The 18,866-nt window shown below is 39.2% G+C and overlaps 1 protein-coding gene across 1 annotated transcript in view; it reads left to right on the forward strand.

The window, feature by feature from the left end:
* Positions 1-1,162: 1,162 nt before the first annotated feature.
* Positions 1,163-18,866, forward strand: part of B3GNTL1 (UDP-GlcNAc:betaGal beta-1,3-N-acetylglucosaminyltransferase like 1) — a 108,390-nt gene continuing 90,686 nt past the window's right edge. The window contains exons 1-5 of the mRNA XM_054516848.1: positions 1,163-1,213; positions 4,606-4,722; positions 4,823-4,922; positions 9,842-9,906; positions 18,612-18,677. Of these exons, the coding sequence (XP_054372823.1) occupies positions 1,163-1,213; positions 4,606-4,722; positions 4,823-4,922; positions 9,842-9,906; positions 18,612-18,677 (399 nt within the window). The remainder of the gene's footprint in view (positions 1,214-4,605; positions 4,723-4,822; positions 4,923-9,841; positions 9,907-18,611; positions 18,678-18,866) is intronic.

Raw genomic sequence — 18,866 nt, forward strand, 5'->3', positions numbered from 1 at the left:
TCAACTCCAAAGCGAAAAATTTGTTTCAATTTCCACAAATTTCAGTTGAAACAGGCTACTACCTGACACGATACCTCAGTGTGGGAAATAACTTTGAAAAAGCATTGTAACGCTGCTGAAAATGTACAGGTTTGAGCTTAGAGACCAGTTGGGGAAGCGCAGGCAGCATCGATTGCAGAATCAGAGTGAGAGGGAAAATGTGTGCTAATTTCTTAACAAACATGAGTGAAGATATGGGTGTTAACATCTTTGAAATGGGTCTTAATATCTCTCTTAACAAGCAGCAGGTTTGCTGCAGAGCGAAACTTGACTCCTGACACTGACAAGGGTCGGCACAAGCCTGAACTTCAAAACTTTGGGGAAAATGCCATGTTCACATTTGGAAAATGCCATGTTCACACTTGGAAAATGCCATGTTTACGGTGGAGGGAACACATGGCAGGCAATTCGGGATGGCTGTACCTTCCTAACACCTCAGCACTGGGAAAGGAAGAGGGCAACAAGCGGCCGGGATTTTGGGATAAAACGGAGGTCCTCGGCAGAGAAAAACCCGCGGGTGTGTGGCCTCGCTCTTTATTTGAATAAAGTTGCAGGGCTCTTCTGTCTTTTTTGGGGACACTGGTTTTTCATAGCGCGATTTTCCGTACGAGTGTCTTCACAGCCGGGGCCAGGACCGCGGCCGGGTGCCCTGACGGGCCGGGGCCGGGTGCCCTCAAGGGCCGGGGCCGGGGCCGGGTGCCCTCAAGGGCCGGGGCCGGGTGCCCTCAAGGGCCGGGGCCGGGGCGCCCTCACGGGCCGGGGCCGGGGCGCCCTCAGGGGCCGGGGCCGGGTGCCCTCGCGGGCTGGGGCCGGGTGCCCTCTCGGGCTGGGGCCGGGGCCGGGGCGCCCTCGCGGGTCGGGGCCGGGTGCCCTCAAGGGCCGGGGCCGGGGCGCCCTCGCGGGTCGGGGCCGGGTGCCCTCAAGGGCCGGGGCCGGGGCCGGGTGCCCTCAAGGGCCGGGGCCGGGTGCTCTCAAGGGCCGGGGCCGGGTGCCCTCGCGGGCTGGGGCCGGGGCCGGGGCCGGGGCCGGGGCTCGGCAGCCGCCGCCGGCAGAGCCTCTTCCGGCCGCTCCAGCCTCCGTCTCTGTGGTTGTTCCTCCCGCTCCTCCCTGCGGGGCGGCGGCGATGGCGGAGCCGGGGAGAGCCGGCGGGAACCCCGAGCCCCCCGTGCAGGTGGTACGTGACAGGCGGGGCCGGGCCGGGGTGCCCGGGGCTGGGAGTGCCCGGGGCGGACACGGCGGCTCGGGCGGGGCCGGGGCTGGCCCGGGAGGGCTCTCCCGGAGGGGTCGGTGCCGGTGCGTTCGGGTACACCACGGGGTTGGCAACGAAAGTCGTAATATCTTCCTACAACACTTCCTGTTTTTGTTACTTCCCGTACAAGTGTGTGTATATATATATATATGTATATGTACATATACATGTACATATGTATATGTATATACATATGCATATACGCATGCATATATGTGTGTATATATATCGTGTATATATATTATATATATAATTTTTTATATATGCGCACTTATCTATAAATAAAACACATAAATAAAGTTAAATATACAACACCTATCTCTATTTGTGCCTATATAAATAGAAATGTGCCATATAAATAGAAATATAAAACTACAAAAAAAATATATATATATAATACTTGTGTAGAATGTGTGGGGTTCAGGGAAATCCAGGTAGTGTCACAATGCTCAAGTCCAGGTTTGATTCACAGCTCTGTTTCAAGAGTCATATTTGGCTCATAGGCCATGAAAATCCTCTCTGTTGGATGCTGCTGTAAATCAGCCTCAGCTGATGAAATGGTAATTGTGACTCAGATCGCTCAGATTGTCATTCAGATGATTTGTAATGCCAAAAGTACATTAGTTGTTTGCAATTTATACCCCAAATACTCAAAAGTACTTTGAGGAAGTTTTACACCTCTGTAGTTCACTGTTTTGGTAGCAGTCTTCAAATAAAGGAAGGACTGCTGCAAGGAGAACTAGAATAATCATCTGTGCTGGGACTGGGAAGTAGGAGTTGGCATAAACTGTAGCAAAAAAAAAACAACAAAAACCACTGGAAAAACCATTCTAGGGGTTTTTTTATGCCTGCTTTTAGTGAGTGCCTTAGCAAGGTTGGAGTTTGACTCTGGAGAGAGGGTTTGTCAGCAATGCCAGAACTGTGGTTGATCTTGTTTTGGGACAGGAGAAGCAGACACAGTCTCTGGACGTTACTACCAGCTGGGATTTTTGCTATGAGACTGTACCTGTAAGGGAAATAGTGCCCTGATTCATGTTGTTCCCCTCTTTAAATGGTCCAAGGAGATCAAATTATTCTGATACAGTCACACAACATTAAAAGCCAATGTATGACTGCCCAGTTGCAACTCTTAATCCAGGGTACAAATCTGGTAATGAATGAGGGAGAAATGAAGGTCTAGATTGTTGATTTATCCTCAAATTAAAACTAAACACAGAATACCAGTGAGCTGAGCAAAAATGGTGAAACTCTAGTATACATCAGCAATACTCTGAGGTGTTAATCCTATTGCTGAGTACAGTTATTTGTGTGGATTTGTTAATTTTTCAGGTTTTACACAGAAGTATCATCAGCATTCAGCTCTGGGCCTTAGTTTGGCAGGTGTCCAGTTCTGCATGGTTCTGTGGAAGCAGAATTTGCTCACAGTAATGTGTTTAGGAGCATGTAAATATATTATGAGCAGTTCAGTTGAGAGCACCTCGGTGCCATCAGGTATTTATGGGTTGTTTTCTATGTGCTGCCCTCAAAGTACTTTTTTCTGCTTTCAGTTCAAACCAAACAGGGAGGTCAAACATCATCTTGCTATTTTGCACTGCTGCCCTGACTTAAAACAGGAGTGCACCACGGAAAAAAAGCAAAGAAGTTCCAGTTTTCAAACCAATGGCAAGCCAGTTGGTGATGGCTTAGTCAAATTTTTACTAAGTGAATCAGAAAACAAATTGAAAAATAACGGATTTTTCTGGATGTGCAAAACTGCACAAGTTTACATTGTCATTGGAAGAATTGTGGAACCCTTTTTTGTGAATTAATATGTTAGATTGATTGATATGAATGTGTAGGGTCATGTTTAGTTGCCATGTCCACATAAAGAATATTAAAATCTTGAGTAAATTGAATATAGTACTTCAGAATCTCAGATTTTTTTTCTTTTATTTTAGTCTCAAAGTACTAATCTGAGACAGTTCTGAAATAATCTTTTTTGTCTGTATGTTGTAATTATTGGGTAATCAGTTTCACTTTTTTTTTGTTTCTCCCTATTTTATTTATCTCTCTAAAACACAAACCAAAGGCCTGCTTTGCCTAAAAGTTTAGAGAGCTTTTATCCTATTTCTTTTGAGAACTGTTCCATCATGCTGCCAAAACTCAGGAGGTTCATTCATTTAGATGTTTGCTATTTTATTTGGCTGTGAAATGTTGTTAATCATTGTACCCCACACAGGATTGGCTTGTACCAGTGTGCACATCCTTCAGTGTCCAAAACTCTGCCTTCTGATGGGTGCACCTGTGTTTGCACCTTGGCACTAAATTGTGAATAATTCCATTTCAGTATCAAACAAAATGTTTTGTTTCTTAGGATTCTCTCCTGCTCACAATAGGAACAAATCCTCTCTTTCTTCCAGTTTGGGGTTACCCCACATCATGAGGAGTTTAAGTTGTGTTTCTAGGGACTTCTTGAAATGTCCCATGAGACTTTTTAGGAGTTACTCAGGCCCTTAAGTTCCCCATCTAAAAGTAATTTTAGCAGGTTCAGACTTGGCTCTCCCTTCTCAAACCCAGCCAGTGTTCCACCAGGCTGATTTCTCAGCCTTTGCATGTTGTGAAGGAAGTGTGTTCTCTTTTGAGACACTGAAAGAATTCTGGGGGTTGTTGGCTTTTTAGGGACAACTAGATCAGTGATGAGAAACTAAACTTGAACAGGTAAAGCTCTCCTCTCTGGTTTCTAACCAATTTTCAAATCTTTCAGGTGTGTTTTCCTGCTGTGTGTGCACCTGTGAGCCAAGGGGCTGTAAGAGGAAGGCTGGGATGGCAGAGTGTGGAGCTGCATCACAGATCGAATTCCAGCGTGCTTTAGAGCAGGTGGAGGTGGAATCAATGTTAAAATCTTGGCTGCACCCTGAGGGTCCAGCTGCATGTATGAGCATCTCCAATTAGGCTTGAAGGGAAATTGATGAGTGAGATGTATTAATGGAGGACAAAAGTGTCTTGAGAAATGCAGGAATACCAGAAGCAGGTTAGGGTGGTGTTACAGATGTTTCATTTGTGGGTTTGCTTCAGTGGTCTCTCTCTTGTTTCCTTGGACTTCCACCAAAAACCATCTTGTGGAACTTAATTTAAAAAGAAGGTCGATAGAGAAGAAAGCAAATCATATTTGTAAGAAAATAAAGGTTTTTCACCTACTTTTACATTTTTCAGATGCATTTTTTGGTGAAAGTTAGTTTCAGAAGGATCTGCTACTTCTCCTTTTTACTAAATATACTGTAAATAAACAAAAATATGCTTCCTGACATGCATGTGGATCTCTGTTTGTTCTTTTGTAGTCTATCATTTTGCCTGTTCACAACAGTGAGTGCTGGTTAGATGAATGCCTGAAGTCAGTTTGGGAACAAGATTTTAAAGGAACCATGGAGCTGTCAGTTTTTAATGATGCCAGCAAGGTGTGTTTCAGACCTTTAAAATACTGTCTCTAACAAGAATTTTTGGTTCACTTCAACACCCAAATTAAAATAGCTGCATCTATGTAAATTTTTTTTCTAGGATGGTTCAGCTGAAATAATTGAAAAATGGAAGATCAAGTTGGAAGAAATTGGTGTTTCAGTAGTCATTGGAACCAACAATTCCTCTCAGCCTCGAGGTGGTATGTAGATTAATTTTGTGAGAGTTTGGTTCTTATTGCAGGCACCTTCTGATTTTGAGTTTGAAAATGTCTTTGTAGCCATTTCCACTGCAATGGAAAAAACCCACATTGTTTTCTAGAGCTCTGTTTGAAAACTCATTCCAATTTGAATTTGGCCCTGTTGCTTTGGGCTCTGTAGAATTTGTTTATATGTTCAAGGAAAGAACTTGGCTAAGCACTTGTGTGCTCTACTCTGCAAAAGCAAAAGAATTTTGTTTAATTGTAGTATACACAATGTTGCTAATGGTTACAATTTTACAGTGGCTTTCTGATATCTGATTTATCTTCAGGAGATGGGTTTGAAGAAAAAAAATATTCAAAATTCCTTGCATAAGGATTTTAAAAGTAAATGCGTATCTTTCAGTCCAGTAAAATAGACCCTGAAATAGAAAAAAAATACCTTTTTGATATTGCTTCAATGATCAAATCAAAACAGAGGTTTCAGAAGTTTTGATGTGAGCTAAAAACTCTCACTAAAGTCCCAAGTATTCACTCAAAGAGCTAAACCAATATGTTTAGTGAGCTGTCAGACAGGTGTATGATGTGATCCCCTATTCATTTGCATGCTGATATGAATTATCTCCCACTGCAGAAGATTACAAATAAATCTCTCTCTAAACAGATTTTCTTTTGCTTGCTTTGGTTGGTTTATGTTTGGGGGGTTTTAGCACAAAATCTTCCTACAATGTGAAACAGAAATAAAAGTCAGTTGCTTTTTGGAGAAGCTGTTGTTGAGTGCCAGTAAAGTTGGAAGATCACAAAGGAAGAGCAGTGTGCTCACATTTTGTACTGGAGCTGTGTAAACCAATGGTTCTCTCATTCTGGACTTTGTTTTAATGAGTAGACAGGTAGGAGTTGTTGGTTCCAAGTTTGTGTCTTTGAAGTTATCTCTTAAAAGTCACACTTTGGAAACACTGTGACACAGAATTTGGACAGTTGCTGTTTTTTCACTGCACGTCCTGTTTGAAGTGTAAAAAACTCAGGCTCTTTAGAGTCTCCTCAAGATGATCTTCTTATGCAAAAGCCCACTTCTGTTCCAGAAAGTTTGCTTTTCATCCCCTGTTGAAACATGCAAATAAATTGGGAGTTTGTGCACTGAATTCATCTGCAACCTGGTAGAGGCCCCTGGCTTTATTTACTGTCATTTCTCCTGACTGTAGCTTTACATCTGTTTTTAAATAGTTGTCAGACATAGCAATACTGAAGTAACACAGCATAACCCTCACTATAAATATTTTTAGTATTTTAATACCTTTAGCATGAACTGGTGGTGTTTGGACAGTGCAGCTTGTAATATCAGAACTATTGGGCTGGTAATGACAAAAGGCAGACAAGGTTTTTAGAGGGAATTTTTCTCTTTTGGGCAACTGATACAGCTGGATGTGAGCAATGTCAAGAATTACTCATAATCCTGTAACTTTTTCTTCTTTTTTCTCCCCCCTCTGCTATTGGGTGATCAGTCTCTTTTCAAAACTGACTTCTTTTACTGATCAAGAAACTGATCAAGAGACTAGGAAGGTTACAATTTCTTAAATCAGAGAATAATCCCAGAGGTTGTTAATTCTGTTCCTTAAGATAGCCAGTAATGTTTCTGCTGATACCATCAGTGTTGTCTAACATATTTGCCATTTTTATAAACGTTTGCTGTGTCTAAAGTCTTGCTCCTGCTAGAGTGTTGTATCAATTGTGTATAAACTAGGTTTTAGTATGCCAGAACACACAAGCAGGATGGGTTTTTTAAAATTTTAGAATTCTGATGTCTGTTCACCTTTTCACTTCAGGAAACTGAACCTAAAATTGAGTTCCAGTTGTGAATTCCATTGTGCCATTAGGGATATGTCAGATTATTTAGATTATTTTTTGGTTTAGCATGCATTTATCAGTGTTGGGGTAGCTGGAGACTGAACAGATCTCTAATAAATTGGGGGTAGGAGGGGCTGTGCACTATTTAAATATGTAATTTAAATAATAGTGTGAATTGCATAGTGCTGCTAAAAAACAAACCCAGGCTTATCTATGTGGAGACACTCTCAGGTCACCATTAAAACAAGGACATCTTTACTTCATGGTTGTTAAATTTTAGAAGCAGGTTACTTGAAATCCATAGCATTTGTTTGCTTTTGGTGATTTACTTTCATTTTGTTAAGGACTAGGTACAACTGGAAGGAGTCTTGCCTTTAAAAGAAGATGCTTTGGTCCAGAAACAATGTACTAGGCAGGCTTCACATCTTCAACTATTTACACAAGATTAGGATTTATTTCTGATTCTTTTCGAACATGTAAAAGAAAGGGGGGGGGAACCTTGGAAAAAAGAAAGGGTCACTTGCCTAAAAAAAGGAAACCTTTTTCTTTCCAAGAGTAAGGAATGTTAATATCTCACTGAGGCTTAAGTTTTTACGGCTGTAGCCATGGTAACAGGCTCTTTTCACCAAGTAAGCAGGCCTTACAAAACTCAGAGACCTGGCACAAACATTTCATTTTGTTCACTAGAGTAATATTAAAGAATTTTTTTTTTACTCGTGCCAAACACAGAATTTGTTGTGGTGAAAGAATTTTTAATACCTAGTTTCTTCTATGGGGAGTTATATTTATCTTCTTAATAATTTAAAAAATATGTGTATTTTCTTCTCTCTCTTTTCTCTGAAAGATATCTGGTATATGAAAAACTTCAGGATGTTTCTGTCTTAAACACAGCAAGAAATATTTTCCAACTCATAACAAATACTAGATATTTCTTGATTATATTTAAAGTGGCTTATTTGAAAATGAGATCTGAAATACTTCAGGAAGTTCATAGAGTAACATAATTGCCATCTTCTAGTTGCCTTGAAGCCTCCTTCACTATTTTCTTACAGTTTTGCTTCCTTGTAATTTCATTATTATCCATTGAAAGTTGCTGAAATACACTGAAATGTAAGTCCAGGCTGCTTTACAGCTGCTGTGCCTTCTGACAGTACTGATGTGTTTAAAATTGGGCAAACTTAATTCTGTCATCATTTTTGTGCTGTTCCTTTATCTCCTGCTTTCCTAGGGGTAAGTGGAGGACTGGGGGTTGCTGCTTTGGCATGCCCAGGCCTGCTGACTTGCATCAGTTGTTTCCCACTCCAACTGTGGTGCCAGGACCCAGCTCTGCTGCTGCTGTGGCAGCTCCTGTCTCTGCCAGCTGCTTTTTTACTGCCAGTGGGAAGGAGACTGAGAGTTACTGTGCAGATGAGATTCCATATTCATAGGTCTGTACAAGGTAGAATGTAAACATCCTGTAAAGTAATAAAGCCAAAAAACACACAATGAAGAGAAGTTGAGGTGAGGATTAAAGTACATGAGAAAAAATAACACAGTTATAAGGAAGGGCCTTTATTAGTCCTCTTCTGGTGCTAATGTTCCTTGAGGCAGTAAGAAATGCAGTCATAAGTCTTTTTCTGTACTTGGACAGCTCAGCAAAATAGCCAAGGAGCACGTGCATTACAACTAAGGGAACCTTTGAGCCCAGTTAAATCTGTTTCCTGAGCTAACTTAAATTTGTAACACATAAAAGGATAAGAGAATTAGAGAACTCTGCTTTTTTTTTTCAAATGCAAAGTCAGAAACTTTGTGGATAATATTATTTAAAATTATTCTGCTCCACTTCATGGTGAGAGTTTTTGGCTTTACATTTCTAGTTTTCCCCCATAGAGTAAAAAACCCTACAGTATTGCTTGTCTTCACAATGTTTATTTTGCAGCTCAGGGTGATCTTGCTGGATTCCCTGACTTGGTTCCATAAATACTCCAAAGGAAGCTTAGGTGTCTCATTTGTGACCAAGGGGAATCCATGCAGCATTTTTCAGACTAGCACTGGATGTAGTGTGGGCTTTTCTTAGAATGCTGCCCAGGGCAAGAATTCAGAGAGTTCTTAGGTTCACCTTATGTACCTGCAAAAATGATCCCAGTAAGCATTCCCACCTTGTGGGTGTATCCCAGTGGTTGCTGCAGTCCCATCCTTACCTTCAACTGTGCATTCCTGCTCCTTCTCATTTTTCTGCTTCTGCCATTTGTTTGATCCTCCAGAACAGTCATCTACTTCAGAAATTAAGCTGACAAAACAATTTTCTTCTCTAGTTTATTAATTTCTTGCTGAAATGAATGGGTTGGTAAAAAGATTCACCAAGTGTCAGGAGGTCAGAAACTGAGACACCCTGGGTGCCAATATTGTCATTTGTCTGAAGTGACATTTCAGTGTGGTCTGCATTGATGATACAACATGTTATGGTATGAATAAATCCCCTTTGTGCTCTGTGTATGTATCTAATAAATCAGCCTGCTTTGGCTCCTCTCTGCATCCCCTTTACATGAATGCCATGTGAAGGTTTTGCATTTGCAAACTTTATATTTGACAAGCACCCACAAATAGAACTTTTTGAGTCCTCTGACTTGATGGGAAGAACAGCAGTTTCTGGTCATTTTATGATTTGCTGGTATTTTTTAAGGCTTAAAAGATGAATGTATGTACATCAAAGATTTTCAGTATCTGCTCTTTGCAAAGGGTTGGCCTTTAAAGGTCCCTTCCAGCCCAAAGCTGTCTGTGACTCTACAAGCTGAGGTTCTGGATATAAAACCTGCCCCCTTCAAGATACACATTACATATTATATCTTTGGGGAGGGCTGGCAGAAGTACTCTTATTCTACTTGATTGTAGAATTCTGGTAGTCACTCAGAGAAGGTGACTGACATAGGCCTCCTATTTCAATATTCACAAATTACCTTGCTTTAAATATGGAAAAATCTGGTACCTTATGTGATACTGATTTTTGTATTTTTTTCATTTATTCCTCATTTTATTAAGATTTAAAAAGATGTGACAGTAAAAACTCCTCCATATTTTTATCTTTGCTTTCTCAACAGTTGGATTTGCTAAAAATCAAGCAGTAATTCAGAGCTCAGGAACCTATCTCTGCTTTCTGGATTCAGTAAGTTAATGCTTTTTGTCTAACTTGGTTTTGTCAATATAATCCTTTCCTTTTTAATGGAGTTGCTGATTTGCTGTAAGACAACCTGCCTAAAGGAGTTTGTTTAACGTGCTGATTGCTATTTATGGCTGTAAAGTTGTATTCCAACCTGTAGAAAGCCTTACATCATTCTTTGATAATATCAGATTTCACAAGCTGTTGTGAACAGGGCTGGGCAAGGTTGGTATTTAGGTGTTTTGAGGATTTCTCTTTCCCACATTCTTCAGAAAATTGTATTGATGAGAAACTAAGAGCTAATCTACTGGCTTTTTGATGTAAAATAGGAGAAGTCTCACCTTCCAAGCTGAATTTTTTTTTTTCCTGTCCTTTGTTGGATATCTTCTGTGAAGCCATTGAGCTCAGTACCCCCCAGATAAGGATCTCACTTGTGCAGCTGAATATGCAGGAATGGTTTCACAAAGGTGCCCAGCTGAGCACAGCAGTGGGGCCGTGTGCTGGGAGCAGGCAAGAGGAGCAGGACCTTCAGGGCTCACTGATCTCCTGTAATTTCACCTGAAGATGGATTTTTTATTTCCCTCTGAACCCTCAGTTCATTGGAACTGAACTATGGGTTAGGGTAGGACAGGATGAACTGGCTGCTGGCAGGGTTGGTTTTCAGCTCCAATTCAACTGAATACTTTTGATTGGCTGTGCTTGTTAGAAAGTGGCTGTAGAGCTCCCATACCTGCTCTCACAACATTCTCAGCTTTAATTAGGGAAATCCTTCAGTTTGCAAACCCCACCTGCTTATCAACTTGATGGAAGAAATTTTTTTTTTGTTCATATGTTAAAATGTTGTGATTTTTGTAATATATTGTTAGTCAGTGAGGCTGTTTGCATATCTAAAATTAAAAAAGAAAAAAAAAAACCCAGGGGAATTTATGATTTGCAAAGTTTGGGTATTCTAGGCTTGCATTACATTGCAAGGGCATTTTAGGGAGTCTGTAGGATGAGAAATGTGTGTGCTTGAGCTGGCTGAAGTTGTCTGAGGACATGAATGAGAAATTAATCTACTCTTGTCCCATGAAGCTTCATATCTTCTGTCTCAAGTATGTATAGCATGATGTACTGAAGTAAATTATGGGTTTGTCTTTCTTTTCAATCCAGACAGATGTAGTTGTTTGAAAATCACTAGCAGTAAACTAGAAAATCAAATTCTCTACATGAAGTTAATTCATATTTTCCTGGTGATTCTTCAGAATTCTCAATTTGTTATTTACCATATATTAAAATCTTCCTGCTGCTGCATTGTTTCTGTTGGCTGACTATTGCAGGAAAACAAAACATCAGGGGATCAAATTACAGTTATTAAGGAATATAACTAGTAATGATGGTGTATTTCTGCAATATTGTCATTACCAGAGGTTTATATTTAATATTTTCAAGAATTACTTGAAGTGAGTTGAGGATTTTATGGTTTACAGTGTGGATAAACTTAGGAGAAGTTAAAAAGATTTTTCTGTTCTATGCATTTCTATTGCTTCTTCAAATCAGAGGCATTCCGGACTACCAGAAGCCCAATCTTGTTACAAAAGAAATATTAAATACCTGGCATAACTTAAATGTATTTTCTACTGTCTCCCCTTGTGACTACCATGTTTTGCTGAAAACAGATCAGACCAAATAAAATGGATGTTGAAACTGCTACACGTCCAAAAAATTGCTCAGTGTTTTGGCTGTAGTTAGTAAATGTTTTGTGATAGAAGCTGGGGCACAGATGTTGCCAGCTGTTTAACAACTCTGCTTCCACACACCACCTACCTTCTTCATTTCAGTCACCAGTCCAGGATCCAGCTCTCTAGGAAGGAATGTTGATATCAGCCTGTTGGAATGTGCCGCAGTAATGCCAAGGAATTGACCTTCAGGAGTGCAGCCACCGTTTCAGCTCTGCTACAGGTGGATGTGGAGAGGAATGGAGCTGTTTGTGCACATTACAAATAGCTGGAGAAATGCATCCCTGGCTTGTGGTGGATTCTTTGTTTTCTCTGTGAAGTGAAATGAGAGGATGAGCGTATTTGGGAGCATCTTTGGAACTGCTGGCTCCAGCAAGGATGTTTGTGCTTGCCATTCCAGCTGGAGCCAAGCTGCTCGTGTCATGTCTCTCAACACAGATTTCTGAGGACAACAAACTGGGAAGAAACGTGGAAAAAAAAGGCTACAGGTCTCAGAACTGTCAGAATTTGATCAGCCTTTTCTAGTATGAAGTGGCAGCTGTTGGACTAACAGCTATTGTGGAGTTTTTTTACTGTGGTTGTTGACACAGATTTCACCTCCAAGCTACTAAGGCAATTTTTTCCCCTCTGGGAAAGCAAGTAGAAAAATTGAAGTTACTTAACAATTTTTTCATAATATGGGAAAATGAGGGCTAATTTTGCAAATATATTTCACTGTTAGCTTTTCTTCTTCAAATTCTCTGCATTGTGACTTTATCTGCCAGTTTCATTGTACTGTAGCTGTAATTTATCACTTCTCTGGGGTGGTGCCATCTTTGTTAGAAGCATTTACCCCCTTGCAGCACAGCAGAACTCTAACACTGAAAATTCTGCTTTGAACTGCTGTTTTCATTGACATGCACATAAACATGCCTCTACTTGTCTGAAACTGTATTTCTTTAAAAAAGGATCATGCTTTCATTTCATCCTAATAATCTGTGGAGGTTTTATTTCAGGTTTATTCTGTGGAGTTTCCAGGTTTTATTTCAGGTTTATTCAGTGTGTTGTTGGAGAGTTCCTTACTGTTAAAGAAGAACCATAAAAATGTGTCCTTTGTTGACCTGCAGTGTTTCAAACCCAGTCATAATCACTTGAGAACTTAACGTGCTTGTTTCAATCTTTTGAAAGGCTCTGTTGGCAATGTATCACAATTTCAGAGATTCTCAGGCAGTTCAAAAACATGACTTTAAACCATGTTCCCACAGTGTCACTGCTTGCTAATAGTCAAAAATGCCATGGGAACACAGGTAAGTTTTATTCACCAAAAATGAGGGTGAACCACGGCAGATTTGTCATTCCCGTGATGGAATTGGCAGCTGCTGACCTGTTCCTTTTGGTTTGGAAGATTTGTTTGCATGATTTAAATTGGGAATGGTAATTCTTAATTGCTGTGGGCATAATTGCTCAATTTCAAATTGCATGTGTTCCTTGAGGTTCAAGTTCAAACCCACCTCGTTGAGGGGGTGTTGCTAAAGGCCTTGGAGGAAGGTGGTGGGACCCTTCCCCAGCCAGCTGTGTCAGGCACACAAACAGATTGGCTTTTCCAGCCTCTGTAACTTCCTGGCTTTGGAAGCATGGATTTCCTCTTAGTTGCCATTACAGGCATTAATAAACTTCTGAAATATTCCTCCTCTCTTTCAAATTAGTCTGTATTTCTTAGGAAATGAAGATGTGATCAGAGGTCATGTATTTCCTTTCTGTTGTTGTTTAACATACTGGGAACTTATCCTCTGATTTAAAAACTGAAATAAGCTGTTACACAATTAGCAGGCGTGGATGTAGTGGTGAACTCCATTACCAGAAGAATTGTCCATCTTTCCTAATCACTAATGAGCCCCAAAAAGTCAAAATATGAGTGCTCGAAGGCATCATTCCTATTATTGTTTTGTAAAGATGTATTAAAACCAGATTAAATGCCTCTGTCTGGTATGAAATGTTAAATGAAGAAGAAAACCTTCAGAATTTGGTTGCCATAACCTCTCCCTACATGTGTCTTCATCTATTCAGTAGTTAAAGAGGGCATTTGGAATCACTGGTGAAGTTTTACTCTTGTCTGGATTTACTGGCTTTGCTGTTGAACACCTTGTGAATTACCTGCTTCACTTGGCTGCAAACACATCATTTTTTTCAGTGATCTAACTATGAGAAAAAATCAAAGGTGATCTCCAGTGACCACAGAACAGCAAGATATGGAAAGGCATGTGTCTGCATTTGTTGAATAAATACACTGAGGTGGGAGCTGCTTCTACAGCAAAAGTTTCCTGACCAGCTAATAGTGATGGTTAATAAAAGATTCCATTAAAAAGATTGTCAGGCTCATAAGAGCACCACGGAGATCTTCCCATGTAGACCTGTTTGTTGCTTTGCTCAAAAAAAAGAAAGGTGCTCAATGCAGTCAGCTTCTTAAATTTGAAATGTTTTCTTTGTTGTCCCCTTTCTCAGTTTAATTTGGGAGTAGAAACAGAAAAGTAGCGTTTTTCCTGATGATTTTTTCTTGCAAGTACTGCCAGATGATCAGCCCCAGGTGATCTGTGGGTGCCATTGGAGTGCCTGGTTCCAGTGAGTTTGACAGTGTGGGGGTGTTCAAGCAGCAGCCCCTGCAGGATTGCCGGGATCAGGGCGTTTCCTTCAGCAGAGCTGTTGACAGGCCACGTCTTGGAGGTCCCAGGCATTTCACTTTCCTGCTTCAAGGAGTGAACTGAACAATAGCAAAGAAAGATTTTCCCTCTGGTCTGAGCAGGTGCAGGATAAATGAATGGACCATTTGATGAATTGAAAGATTTTGGAGATGCCATATTGTTGCTCAGTGAGTGAAACATTCCTCCCGCTGCTGCTGCTGGTTGTATTTTGAATTTAATAGCTGTGATGGGAAGAAGGTGCTGTTCTTATGGGAGTGGAGTGTATCAGCTCTCAATCCTTTTTTTTTTTTTTATTTTGAGCAGCCAAATATGAAGGAGTTTGGAAAAGCAGGAGATGCTGAGTCTGTAATGTGAGCTTAAGAATGCACCTCAGTACTGACCTATAATATTTTGTTTTCTGTGAACTTGCCCCTTGGTTGCAAGAAGTAGATGTGTATTGTGCATTGAATTGCATATTTTGTTTTACTTTCTCAAGTGCAGAAGCACCAAATTTTAAGGGAAGATGATGAAGTCACCACTGTGGAGCCCAATGTGCTCCACACAGCCTGGCTGAAGGGGCCAGCTTTTGTATTCCAAGTATATGATTAGGGAAGGCATGCACTTCTTTAGCATTTATTTTAAATTTCTTTTATTTTGTCCATTCTTTTCATGTGAGAAATTTCTCTTCATCCTGTCAGCTGTATATCTGCTAGGGGACAACCATTAGAGACTTCCATGTGAACAGAGACAATTGGATTTTATTGTAAACTTCTCTTTTGTTAAAATTATTTTTCAATGTAAGTCACTTCTACTATTGTTATCTTCCCTACTCTCACCTAGGAAACAGAAACAAACTAAATATACTTCCCTTTTTTGTATAGGCCCTTTTTTTTTCTGTCTGAAATGAGTGAAAATAATTTGGAAAGTGTTTGCCTGATTACTGAGGTTTTATTCTCAGTGTTAAACCAAAAAAAAAAAAAGATGACCAAACTCTGCCTGTAGAAACCAAGTCTGGCAACACATGTGCTGAATTCAATATCAGAAGTGCAACAGCTTTGATAGAAAATTTGTGATTCATTGTGTACTGTTGGGTAAAATATTTTACCATCTTAGTTGTTTAATACTATAGTTGCTAAAATTCCATAATTCTTTTTAAGGTGCTCTTACTTTGTGGTACAATCACTTTGGTTTTACTCATTCAAATTTATTTAGGTTTTCAAATCCATCTGATTGTCTTAAATCCATCTGAGTTCCCTAAGATGGTTTCATGATAAATACATTTATAAATGCATGGTTACCTTTCCAGTCGCCCTTAGTGAGGAATCTGTCAAAATTGGATTTTGCAGTTACTTTTCTGGTATCAACCTGAATCCAAAAAAGCTGAATGATGGTTGAATCTCATTTCTGTCTTAGGTGTGATTTATATTTTGTGCTCATTATTATAGTATTATTATATTACTCATTAGTATTATATATAATATTAGTATATAGTATATATATAGTATAGTATATATATATATATTAGTATATGTATATAGTATATATATATATATTAGTATATATAGTATATATATAGTATTATTATATTACTCAATATTATAGCATTTGGGATTATGCCCTAAACTATTATATTTATTGTATATAGTATTATTTAGTAGTAGTAGTATTATATAGTATTACATATACTATTAGTATATGCTATATATAGTATTGTTAGTTACTCATTATTATAGTATTTGGGATTATGCCCTAAACTATTATATTTATGATATATAGTATTATTTATTAGTAGTAGTATTATATATAGTATTAGTATATGCTATATATAGTATTGTTAGTTACTCATTATTATAGTATTTGGGATTATGCCCTAAACTATTATATTCTTTATTTCCCCCCATCTTTCTTTCTCCTTCCATGAACTCAGAAGGTCTCCCAGAACCATCCAGCAGTGCAGTGTGTGTGTAAAGCTGCTAATAAAAAAATCAGACAGAATTATTAAAAGAAACACAGGTCATACAGGGTAAGAGTTCACAGAGTTTTCTGGCATTAGAGAACAAAGCTGTATTAATAAAAAGAGGCATTTAGAAGTTTTTGTGGTTATAGTGCCCCCTCTTTAGCTGGAGTTTACAGAATTCTGATGCTCTCTGATAGCCTAAGCCCCAGATCTGTGAGTTTTGCCAATAGCATCAAACTGACCCCGTGTTTTCTTAGGGGAATGGGGCCATTCCTGTCAAACTGGGTGGTTATGAAAACATGACATCGACCTCTTTGGTGCATAGGTTATTTTGATTTGGTTTGAATGCTTTCCATGCTGATTTAACCTTTTTAAATCAAGTCTATTATTTTTCATCTTTGTGAATGTGAGAGTTCTCTCTCTTGTGTGGGATCACGAACAGTGAGATCTTTTAGCACAAGAGCAAATGTTGTATCTTTTAAAAAATTAGGGTAACGTTGTTCTGAGCAGCGAAATTCCTGCCTTATTGGTGGATTTCCCTTTTTTTTTTCCTTTTTCCCCCATTTTTATCCCTTCCCTCTTTTTCTCATTTTCCTTTTCTTCCCTTTTTTCCCCTCTTTTCCCCCCTTTTCCTTCTTTTCCCCCCTTTTTTCCCTTTTTTCCCTTTTTTTCCCTTTTTTCCCCTTTCCCCCCTTTTTTTTCCTCTTCCTTTGGATTTACCAAGAAAACATCTAAGAATCCTTAGCAACTTGTAAGAGAGGGAACACAGTTCAGTTAAATATATATCTGCTATTGCTTGTATGAAAACCAGATTTTAATTCACAAAAATCAGCTCTTATTTGGCATAAAGAAATAGGATTATGATTTTTCTTGTGGGAAATAGGGTAAAGGTTTTATGGGAACACTTGCTTGAACTGGAATTCTGGTGCTCTATGGATAAAAGTGGATGAGGTGGTAAATAATATTATTGTAGTTTTGAAGTCATGGGAAATCAGAAGGGTTTTTTGCTCTATTGGCTTTGAAAATCAGGAACAGCTGTCATGTTTATTACTAAACATATCCTAAATGCAAAATACAGAAAAATACTTTTGACAACTTAGTCCTCCCATCTTTTATAAACTTATGTGTGATAAGAGTCAGTTTTATTATTATTTAGTTTTATCTTTAACCTTGAATTGTATTAAATAGTTGGATCTACTTCTGAAACTTTTTTTATCATGCATGTTTTGATAAAACTATAGGGGCACCTTTATAGCGAGGTCATTCAACTCTTCAAGCTGTAGATATTTAAACACTATTTTCTTTTTGTTGCTGTTGACTTGATGGGAAGTTTTAATGTGAAAGTGGTTGGAAATTCAATATTGAGGGTTTGTGCTCTAATAGGAAAACCAGAATGATTTCAGTGTGAGGAACTGTTAAAAGGGTGTCTGTAGAACAGGAATTCAGGGCTCCTTTGAATTATGTTTGCCTGATTAAGTTTATTTGGAAATACTCTGAGAAGAAATAGGCTGTGTTAGCTTTAACAAGGATCTCAAAAAGGCTGATTCTTTAAAAGGGGAGAAGTATGGCACCAACATGGAAAAGAATATAGGTAGAAACCTCTTAGGGAAGAAAAATTATGCTATAGTTTCTATAAACTGTAGAATCACTGTCTAGAAAGGATTTAATTTTGGACAGGAAATAATAAAAGTTTGAAAGGAATCTCTCCTAACAGTTCAAGGCAGGATAGCCTTGTTACTGACTTTTCACAAAACAACCTGTCCTTTTGTATGTAAAGAGAACAGATCTTTGTGCTGCAAGTAGAAGAAGTACTGACACAAAATCTAAATCCAGATGCGTGTTTTAAAGCCAGTGTCCATGCTAATGCATTCTATGAGTGTGGGTACTTCCCTTTTTTCCTTTTCCTTAGAATTTTCTCATTTCACAAGTACTAGTTTTTTATGAAATATGACATCTTTTTAGATTAGAAACCAAAGGCTTTTCATTTTCAGTGGAACAAGGCACAGCCAGATTTCAGAGAACATTTCCTCACATTGCTACTTTAACTGAGGGTAGTTCCTTGTCCTCACACTGCCAGTGCTGCTGGGGGAGTTGGGAAAGAGTTGGAGAGTTTCTTGAGAAATAAATGTGCAATGTGTGGGTGCTGTGGATGTGTGTTGAGATCACAGCACCATTGTCATGGAGTAGTTTTGATCACTTCCAGCTCCAGCAGCATCCAGTTCAATCCACAAAAAGTGTGAAGTCTCTTCATATCTGTTCCATTTGCATTTCTGACTGCCAGCCAGTAAAATGATGTTCATTTAGCAACATATTCTAAAGTGTGTCAGTAGTGTTCTGTGACCCTTTTTATGCTCAGTAACAGTGTGCTATTTATTCCAGGATGATGTGATGATGCCACAGCGGGTTAGGCTGCAGCACCAAGTTGCCATTCAACACCCAAACAGTGTGAGTACTTTTTTCTTGTGTGTATTTCTGGGTTTTTCTTTGACAGAGTTCCGGATACATCTTTAAAAGGATATGAAAATTTCACAGTGGGGCTGGGGGAGGCAAAGCAATAACCAGTGTATTCTTTTCCTTTATTTTTAATCCTTGCACTGAATGGGAGCTTTGATTGAACTTCTTTTCTTCCTTTTA

The sequence above is a fragment of the Molothrus ater genome, chromosome 19 (assembly GCF_012460135.2).
Source record: "Molothrus ater isolate BHLD 08-10-18 breed brown headed cowbird chromosome 19, BPBGC_Mater_1.1, whole genome shotgun sequence".
NCBI classification, from domain to species: Eukaryota; Metazoa; Chordata; class Aves; order Passeriformes; family Icteridae; genus Molothrus; species Molothrus ater.